Genomic DNA, 10,201 nt, shown 5'->3' with positions numbered 1-10,201 from the left:
GTACAAGTTCAGTTACAAAAGCAGGCTGCTTCTCAGAGTGCAAAAGGAAGGAAACAATCCTAAACTATTTCCTCCCTTGTAACTTTGAGCCTCTGTCAGCCAGTGCCCATAGACTCCCACTCTGGGCTAATCACAGGAACATTGTTCTCCAAGATAGCCCAGGCTCCATGGGAATTTTTCCATGAGTGAGAACCACCAGTCCTTGGAGGGCTGGCAGAGACAATAGAATTGCTTTGTTTGAAAAGCAAATGGCTGGAAAAAGCATAACTGACAATGTCTCATAACAGATATGTGGTGTGAGAAATTGCTTGGCAGGATGTTGAGCCCAGGTACTGCACACACTTGTTCTGTAGAAAGAAAAGCACATTTGGGGAAAGACTTTCTAGTCAGAACTGCAGTTTTGGTGCCATGTGGCAGAGTTCAAGGGCTGCTGCTCAGCGACAGCCCGTGGCACTCAGACTCAAGCCTTGCTGTCGCACTCCCTTTCAGGTCTCCAGCACTTGGGAGCTGAAGCTACACCTGAACTCTCCGAGCAGCACCTGAAGCCAGCCCACCCCTCGAACTCGCTTCTACAGCTGTGTTGAAGGTGTTGGCGTGACAGGCCCACGAGTGTCCACGCGTGTGCACAGCGAGCCCCTTGTGCAGCTGGCATTGCTTGTGCCCAGCCGCAGGGTACTCACTTTGATGCCTGCCAGGGCCGGTGGCCCGAGCGCAGTGACATGCAGCCATGTGCCGGTGAATAATCGCGATCAGGAGCCCCCGAAGGTGGCCGCTGCCGGGGCAGGCAGTGAGCTGAATTCCGGCAGCGGTGAACAGCACGGGCAAACCTCGGCTTCCCCGCCGAGCCCTGGCTCTATCCGCGCTGGAAACACGTTCCGGGCCTGCGGCCGGTGCCATCACACCCCCGCAGACCCTCGGAAACCAACGGCTGGAGCGGTGCGGAGCGGTGCGGGCCAGCGCAGAGGCACCGGCGTCCCGTCCCGCCCCGCCCCTGGGTACGCGGTGCAGCCGCCCTCGGGGCCGGGCGGGGAGGCGGCTGCTCGTGTCCCGCCCGTCGCCGGGGGCGCGCCCGGGCCCGCCGTGCACGTGGCTGTCCCAGCCAGGGCTGCTCGTCCTTTATCGCCGGAGGCCCGCCGGGACCGAGCTCTGCCACACCGGTGGCGAGAGCAGGTCCGCAGGTCCGCCCGTCCGCTGAGCTCCCACCGCCGACCCGAAGCCCAGCGGCGCCGGTGAGCGGCCCCGCCCCACTGAGAGCCGCCGCCAGCCCCGCCCCGCACGGAGCCGCCCGCGGCCCCGTCCCGCCCGTCCCGTCCCGTCCCGTCCCGGCGGCGCGGCGGGCATGGCGGAGGGCGGGCGGCGCGACGATGAGGAGCTGCCGGTGTACCTGGCGCGGCCCGGCACGGCAGCGGTGCCCCGGCAGAAGCGTGGCGGCCTCTTCTGCAGCGTCGAGGGCGCCTTCGAGAGCAAGACCCTGGACTTCGGTGCGCTGCGGGTCGGGCAGCGCCGCGCCCCGCCGCCTCCCGGCCCCCAGCCCAGCCCCAGCCCCAGCCCCAGTCCCGATCCCGGCCCCGGCTCCGACACCGGCGAGCCTCGCGCCACCTCCGAAGAGGAACGGCTGCCGGACGTGGCTCCCGCGGACGACAGGGTAGGAACCGGCTGGTTGCGGACGGCGGGGAGGCACCGGGGACCGGTGCGGTACGCGGGAATCGGGCCGGTGTTGGCGAGGCTGGCGCTGGAGGGGCCACGGACGGGCCCCTGCCGTGGTGCCGGTGTGGGCTTTTCTGCTCTGTCTGTCTGCCGTGCCCTCCAGTGTGCAGAGATGCCGAATGCCGGCGGTTCTCTTAGCAGAACCGCCCTCGCCCCGGTACCGGAATGGTGACGCTGAGCGGCAGCCTGTTGGACCCTGGGAACTCGAGTTGCTCCTTCTATACGTGTGTGAAAGAATAGCTGCACCTCCCCCCAAAAAGGAAAATTTTGGAGTTGTTGCTCCAAACCAGGCTGACCCTTCTCTCATACTGACACGAATCTGAAGTGAGTGGCATCACATTGGTCTAAAAGGGGCATCACTGAAGGTATCATCAGGCACAAAGTTTCTTGGCTTAAGCCAAGCTGAGGGCAGTGGTCAGACTTGTCCCACCCTGCTCTGCAGATTCTCTGGCAGAGGCTGGGATAGTTTCCTGGTCCAGCTCTGGTCTCAACAGCCTGAGTTTGGCAAAAGCATGAGTGACTGAGTGAGTAGTGTGGAGTGAATTCCTTAGCTGGGGCTACTGCAAGGGTGTTGCTCATTCACGTATGAGACAAGTAAGGCCACCATCATGCCTGTGGGTCACTGAGTTCACTTGGAGATGAACTCAAGGGCACTGGTTTTCAAGGATCTTGTAACAGGGTCTGAAGAAGTGGTGGGGCTGCCTTGGGGTTCTGCAAGAACCTCAGCTTGTGTCCAGAGTAGAACCTTGATAAACTGCAAGTGTTTGTCATCTGGAGGAGTGATCTCAGCTGCAGGACCCTGGTGGAAGCAGAAGCAGTGAAGTGCAGTGACTTGGCCTGGGTTGGTTTGGAGGAAAGAATCAGGCTGTCCTTAATGCCTACTATCTTCTGTAGAAACTTCTAACTGGGCAAACCTCAAAGCTGACGTAGGCTTTGGTTCCTGCTTGTGAGCTTTGCTCTTTTGCAGCCCATTTTACAGAGTCAGGAGTAAAACTGACATTATTCCAGTCGGAACAGTCTTGTGTGTGTGGTTTGAATAGCAGCTGCAGAACTGACCACTGCGCTGACTTCATGCTGCCGTTTGTTGGAAAAGAAACAGAAACTCACAGGGGCTGTCCGCAGGCTTTGCTGAGGGCTTCTCTTTATTAGCTGTAACAAAAATTTGGAAGCCTTGTTCCCTTTTAAGGTCTTTTGTAGACACTTATCTCTGGAGTTTTGTAGTTGAGGTTTTTCTCTTCCTCGTGATTGCTGCTCCTAGATTTCTTCCTCTGAGGCCTTCCACCTGATAAGCATCAGCAAGCAAATTCTTTTTCTTTGCACGTCTGGCCTAGGAAGATGGGAAGCTTCATATATGTGTTCTTGTGTGTTCTTGGCTAGAAGGAATCCTATGATTTAGCACCACAATTGATCAGTTTAGGACTGTCCTGGAGTGTGACCATCCTGATGGGGAGTAGTGCCTGTCGTTCCTGCTCTGCTGCAGAGTGTTTGATCACATTGAACTCTGCAGACTCAGAGCACACAAAGGCCCTTTTGTTGAGGCAAATCAGACTTCTTTGAATAATTTCACAGATTAAGAAACAGAGAGAGGTGAAGTCATCTACCCTTGACCAGGCAACTTGTGTATTAGGAAAGCTGGAAGTGAGAGCCTTGCCTGTGCCCAGGGCAGCAGGGTATCTCCTGATTTTTGCAGTGAACAATTGCTTGGAAGTACCACAGACTAACACACCTTTTCTTTTCTTTTTCATGGCATTAATTACAATTAAAGCCCCAGAATTTCTGTGGGAAGACACTTGCAGCGTGAAGCTTCCTTGATGGCATGTGATGTCATCTGACCTGCCAGTGTAGTGCAGGCCCAGGTAGATGTTTTAACCTTCCTTAACTTTATCACAAAGTCTACTAAGAGGACAAAAGCTGAGCTGTGGATTTGGGCACTGTGCAGCCATAGTTACACTGCAGTGAGGGACAGGCTAAGGGCAATGAGGTGCCATTGTCTGTGCTTCAGCAGTGGGAACTTGAGCTTTGCCTGCTGGTTGAGCAGTCATTGGGGCATGATCAGGATTGGCTGCTGGAGGGGGCTGCTGCCCACCTACTGCTGTGGGCAGAAGGACTACTGAGCTTGGCCACATCCCAAGTCCTGGCACAGGTCTTAGAAGAGATGTGCCTGTTGGGTGCTCCTGCTAAAATCAGGAGACTTCTTTCCATGGCAGAAGGATCTGCTACAGTAAGAATTGTTGCTGCAGAACACTTGAGATTTGGAGTAACAATGCTGGGGGCAGATTCTGCTCTGATCTAGACTGTTCACAGAGATTGTTTAGCAGCAGTGATTTGACTGGGTGCAGGTTTCCATCGTCAACAGCCAGTGTGGACTCTACCCTTGCGAAGTCTCCTGCAGCTTTCCTTGAGAGCTGCCTTTGTCTCACCAAAGTGGCTTGCAACACTCACTGCGCTACAATGAAGCCAAAGAGTTTCTTTGTAGGTCACAGATAACAGCACCGTCTGAATTCTTGTGGTGTGTTCATCGAGGGCTAGTAATGTATGAGTCGGTACTGGAGAGCTGCACTTCTGGGCAGCTGCAGGGCTAACATGACTTCAAGGAGCAGGGAAGGAGCTTTACACTCTGTGTTCAGTGCCAGGGAAGAGGGCAGAGCAGAAGTCTGTGGTCACCTCCATGTAGTTGCTTGCTGCTCAGATGTGCAGAGACCCTCCTGGTCAGTCATGTAGGCAGGAGCCTGTGGCTGATCGTGCTCATCCCAGACGTTTGGGCCCAGCCTGCTGTGAGGCTCTCCAGTGCAGTCGTCATTTCCAAGGCAACTGGCTGTGGTCCCACAAACACAGGATTGCAGCCTCTCTGCAGGCTAGGGCAGCTCCATCAGACTGCTGGCTGGGGAGGAGCAGGACTATGAGGGAAAATACCAGGCAATGAAGGCAGGCAAAGGGTCTGTCTACTCCAGGAGACCTGCTGGAGCCAGTCCTTGGCTTTCTGCTGGAGGCAGCAAGCGTCACATGTGCCATGTCATGCTCAGTTGTGCGACACCACTCAGATTCAGTTTGTGATAAATCCTGGAAAGACACCAGGGCTGCCTCACATGGAGGAGGCAGCCTGAACTAACTCAATTCTCTTTCTGACTGTTGCAAAATGTGCTGTGACTCCAGCAATCAGCCTGTTTTTTTCTTTCCACTGCCAGTAATTTGTAGCAGAAACTCCAAGCCAGCTGCAGTCTCTTCCTCACCAGAGAACTTGGTGTGGGGTAGGAGTTACAGTTGTGCACTGCCTTTTAGCACAGTTTAAAATCTTGCACTTGTGGAAGGGATTCTGAAGCACTTTGGCAGCATTAACTCATAACCTCAGTGTCACCCTGTTCAGCAGAGCTTGGATTTTCAGTTTGGTTTTACTTTTTCTTTTATTTTTCTTTAAGAGAAGGCTTTGGAGTTACAGTATTTCTGGTATTTCTACAAAGAGGAACAAACCCAAGCTGCTGAACTATTTTCAACAGTGCAAACACAACAGTGAAACCCATATTCTAAATGATGGAGTTTGATACTCTGATCTTTGTTGAGAGAAGTCCCACATATCTCCGTGTTTTTAAGAAATCTGATGCCTGAAGCATTACAGTAAGAGGTCAGATTTTAGCTGTTCATGCCAGGACATAGCCTATTGCCAGCAGTTATGCAAAACTGGAGAGTCTGATAAACCACCGCCTGTGTAAGAAGACACAGAGCCTGGGTATCAGGTGTTACACAAGAAGGGAAGGTTTCTGAAGAAAAGAGGTTTATGCTTGCTGCAAAGAGCCTTTGTTTTACACCAACCTGCACCCTAAAATGGCACTAGTTTGGTTTATTGTACTACCTTGTGGCAACAGCCTATGTTTTCCATCTGGCCATGTTCTCAGCTCTGGGTGGCCAAGGCTTTGAGCCACTGGTCCTGGTGTGGCATGGTGCCGCTGGAGGAGAGAGCTGTCTGCAGACCTGGGCACTGGGGATGCCTGCCCACCACGGCCACAAGGCACCAAGCTCAGGCAGCTCGGGCTTTAGAAGGGTGCTGCAGCTGCCATTCTGGGTGATGTGTTTTTGAAAACCTCACGTTTTTCCCTGGATAATATAGGTCTTCATGGAACTTTTATGCAAGACAGAAACCGGGTTTTGCAGCCAGGTGTAAAGGAGATGGGCTGGTGGTAACTAAGTCATCTGCTGATCCAGCCTGTTCTCAGCCTCTTAAACAGGTCTCTTTGAAGAAGGCAGGGCATGGGGTGGGCTGCCTGGGGCCACTGGCAAGATGAGCATTTCTGCTGGTGCCCCTTTTTGTGTCACAGCCCTGGGATGCACAGTGTTTAGAGGCATTCTGGCATGGTGGTTTAGAAGAGGCTTGTGTGCAAGACAAGGAGTTCTTTACTGTATCTGTGAGAGGGTTTAAAATGCTCTTTACCTTTCAAAATGATACCCCAAAAGCACTTCTATGTAAAATAAAAAGGCAGTGATGTGTTTTTCTCCACATTTAACAACTAATGATGGATCCTAGCTGTGGCACATTTCACAGGACAGTGGGACATCACCAAGCATGCCAGGAGGTGCACCACACAAGATACTGTGGCAGTAGCCCAGTGCAGCAGATAGGACAGGTGATGATTCTTTAATGCTGTACATATTTGCTGAGTTTATCAGAAAACACAGCAAGACCTGCACCTGTGTTGGGAAAAGTCTGCTCTCATGAGTAGCTTCCAGAGTAGCTGAGATTGTTTCTCCCTTGACCACAGAGTCCCAGTGAGCTCCCCCAGTGCTCTGCTGGGGCTTCTGTCCCTGCCAAGCTACTGGCTTCAGTGTGAGGTGCAGAAATGTAGGGCTGATGCCTGGGCATCTCTGGTCCTGGCAGAGTTGTTACTGGGAGCCTCTTGGCAGACAGCTTTCAAGCTACAGACATACTTTGGGAGCCAAATGAGCTACATGAACCATTTCTTGTGGTTCTCTCAGATTTGTGTGACTTCTGAGATGCCCATATTAGGGGACAAAGAAAAACAATGTGAAATTCCGAGAAGGAGCTAAATAATTGGAGATTTGCAAGGCAAGACTTGCTGCTCTCTCTTGAGAGAGGCTCTGTTGTGTTGGAAACTCGTCTGAGCAATTTTATGAACATAGCTGAAAGTGTCAAACACAAACTGCAGTAGGCTTGAATTTAAATGAAACATTGTGGTTTGGCTGCAGCAAAATAGTTGGCTCTGTCCAAAATAATCTTTTCCTTTTCTTTTTATTCAAGATGTCAGTACCTCCAACAGGCCAGAACAACCCTAGCTCTGCCTGTCCATTGGGTGGAAGGAGTGTTTATCTCCAAAAGATGCCACCAGCAAGGTAGATGACAGGCTTTTGGGGGCTTTCTTTTCCTAATGGGTGGTGTCTTACAGCAGACAGGCAGTTGCCAGGACATATTTCTTCCATGAGGATTCAACAAAGTCCTGGGGTTGTAGCTCAGCAGCTTTTCTGTGTCACTCAGCTGCAATGTTCATCTGCAGTCCTTGCACCATGTGCCTGGTGGCTCTTACCTGAGCAGGGTGCATGGGAAGCTCGGGGGCTCATAGGCTGCTTTTCCTTGATGGTGGCCAGCTGCTTACAGCCTCTGCACTGGATACAGGGATCAGGGCAGTCCAGAAGAAGCTGAGCTCTCCTGTCTGCAAGGAGGAGACCTGGAAATTATCTGGCAGCTGGGCTGCTGGCACTGGAGTTTGAGCATGACCTTGGCTGAGTGGATACAGCCCAGGAGGAAAATTGTGAGGCGCTTAAAGGGAGGCTGTGTGAGTCATGTGGTGGGAGGCTGTGTTAAAAGTGACCCTGATTAGTATCACTGATGACTTGGAGGGAGAGGTACAGCATGTGTACAGGTGACAGCAGTGTTGTGAACACTAGCTGGAGTGATCCATCATAGCCTTGAGGACCTAGAGAAAGGCTGTAAAATGTGAATGTCAGTGCAAGTGGCACCAAAACAAGGGCATTTTGTGATGAGACCCAGAAAAGTCCTCTCACTTGTGTGGCCTTCTCTTTATAGGTGATCTGGGTGAGTGCCAAGCTGGTCACTGGTGGTCAGACCTACTCCCAGGGAAAACCATGGTGGAGACCAGCTAGAGCTGTGGTTTTTACTTTGGTTGAAATCTTTCCCTGCACAGACCTCTTTCATTGTTGCTTCTGCGGAGAGGTGGAAGTCAGAGAAGGCTGAGAAGCAGTTGCTATGGGTGGCTGGAGGAAATGGGAGGAAGAAACAAAAACCAAACATGCCATCAGCCTTCCTGGAGACAGGGCTGAGAGGCTGGAAAATATAGCTGGACCTTGGCTCCTTCAGCTGTGCTGGATCTTAGCGGTGGGGCAGATCCAGCAGCATCTCCCCCATGCTGCTGGGAAGAGCTGAGCTCCATTTTACAGCACGTGGGTTTGGATCTGGTTCTGGCTGTTTCTGTTCAGCTGAGGAGGGAAAGAGGCAATGCTGAGCAGAGAGCTCAGACATTTCCTTGCTCTGCATGTTAAAGGGGGCCAGACGGGTGCCTGGATTTTACAGACTCAGGCTGGCTTGGCTATGCTCTGAGGGAATTGAGGCATTTCAGTGGAAATCCTGAGGCTCTTGTGTAGCCAAAACCCACCCTGTGGAGGGAGCTTAGCACGAAGTGGAAACCGTCTGCCTTCAGGCTTGGCTTCAGCATTTCTCCAGAGACTGTTTTGGGGTGAGCCTCTCCTAGCCTGGATGCAGCATCTCCAGCGGTTGAGTCCTGCACATTGCTGTCCCCATGGCAGCAGGCAGTGTGACACCCAGACACCTCCCTGCCCTGTGCTATGTGCTGGTGTGGTGGCAGATGTTGTGAAATCTGTGGGACATGTCCTAAGGAATGGGATTGTCAGCTTGTGCCGGGAATCTGCATCCCCAGCTGTGATGCCAGGGTCAGGCCTCCAGAGCACTGATATTGGGTTAAAGGTTGTGAGATGACAAAGAGCCAGGCATGCTGTGTTGTCTTTGTTTGCAGCAGGCAGAGACAGGGAAGGTGACAGCTGAGTTCTCAGGCAGCAGTACCCTCCAGCATCTGCACCAGCCCTGGGTCCCAGTGGGTCCATCTCTGTGCTCTGGTGACATCCTGTGGCAGGAGCACCCATCACCAGCCCTGTGCTGCTGGCACTGGGCATCTCTGCCAGGCTGGGGCCAGAGCGGGAAGAACACATCTCCTGACTGGGATGGAATGTCTCTGGGGCACCTCTTCTTCCTGAAAGCCTGGCTGTACGCTCCACTGCTTCTGCTTCTTTACCTATGGCTGCTTTAGTTTCCACCCCACTTCTGCAGTCCAGTTCCAAGCTCTTGAAGCCATTTAAAGGTACCTGGTGGCAAAACCTAGATCTGTGAGTTCTGCAAGCCCAGTGTCACCACCTTTTTGTTCTCCTGCTTTTCCTCCCCTCCGTTTTTCTCCTGGTGTGATTTCTGTGGTGAGCCAGGGAGCCTCCCCCTCACCTCTGGGCTGTCCAGTTTCTCCATCCCTTCCTGCAGCAGGTCCTGTGGTGGGACCAGGGGTTTGTGGGGGGCAGCACCAAGGGTCTTGGATCAGGGGAGTGTGATAAGGACAGGGGTTGTTAATGCACGTGGTTGGTAATGAAGTTGGGGCACACATGCCACTCCTCTGGGCTCCCTGCATTTCCATCATGCCTTTGGAGGGAGGAACTGGAGAGTCGATTATCCAGGGGTGAAATGTCTCACACGGTCACTGCCTGATGCTGAGCAGATGACAAGGGCCCTGGCAGTACCCAGTCCCACTGGACCAGCTGCAGTGGCTGGCAGCTGCCTCAAAGCCTTGTCCCTGTGTGGGTCACAGGGTGAAAGGAAAAGCACCTGCTGAGACCCCCAACTCAAGGGCACTTCATTGCTCTGCAGGATCAGGCTGTAATTGAATTAATTGGCCTTGAAGCTGCAGTCACTCGTGTACACACATTGGCATATCCCATTTGACATGTTTGGTTTCAACCTCATTTATTTCTGGCAAAGAGAAGAAACAGCTTCTCCCTTGCCTGGACACCTCTGTGTGCATGTGGGGAGCGGGAGCTGTTCTGTGGGGGCTCCAGAGTGAAAGTGTGTGGGCTGGAAAGCTTCTTGTTGCCTCTGGGAGATGGTGTGCATGGTAGGAATGGTGCAAAAGCCAGTGTAGTTGTGTTTCTCAGTAACAGAGCCAGTGGGCTCTCTTCCCAGTTGCTTCTAGCTCTGGCTCTTGAGTTGTACATCAGAGACTGGGCAGGCTGGAGCCAGCACCTCTGAATAGCACAACCGTCAAATGCTTGTGAGCACTCATCACTCGTAGCTGGATTCCCCCAAAGGAGAGAGGATGACCCCATGGATCTCAGTGGAAAGGGGACAAAGTGTGGAGGGAAACCCATAGCTTTGAGTCAGCAGCACCCTTCCAAAAGGGATGGCATGCACAAGCACAAGGAAAGCTTCTCTGAAGTTTCTGTGTGGCCGAAGTTCCTCTTGACAAAGTCCTTGCAG

At 53.0% G+C, this 10,201-nt stretch overlaps 1 protein-coding gene across 1 annotated transcript in view; it reads left to right on the top strand.

Moving 5' to 3' along the window:
• Nucleotides 1-1,180: 1,180 nt before the first annotated feature.
• The window catches only part of DPYSL3 (dihydropyrimidinase like 3), a 32,526-nt gene continuing 23,505 nt past the window's right edge, over nt 1,181-10,201 (top strand). Inside the window, exon 1 of the mRNA XM_054168372.1 lies at nt 1,181-1,645. Within this exon, the coding sequence (XP_054024347.1) occupies nt 1,340-1,645 (306 nt within the window). The 5' untranslated portion in view covers nt 1,181-1,339. The remainder of the gene's footprint in view (nt 1,646-10,201) is intronic.

The sequence above is a fragment of the Dryobates pubescens genome, chromosome 16 (assembly GCF_014839835.1).
Source record: "Dryobates pubescens isolate bDryPub1 chromosome 16, bDryPub1.pri, whole genome shotgun sequence".
Lineage (NCBI taxonomy): Eukaryota > Metazoa > Chordata > Aves > Piciformes > Picidae > Dryobates > Dryobates pubescens.
The sequence above is the reverse complement of the archived record's forward strand: the minus strand, read 5'-3'. Positions and strand labels throughout refer to the sequence as shown.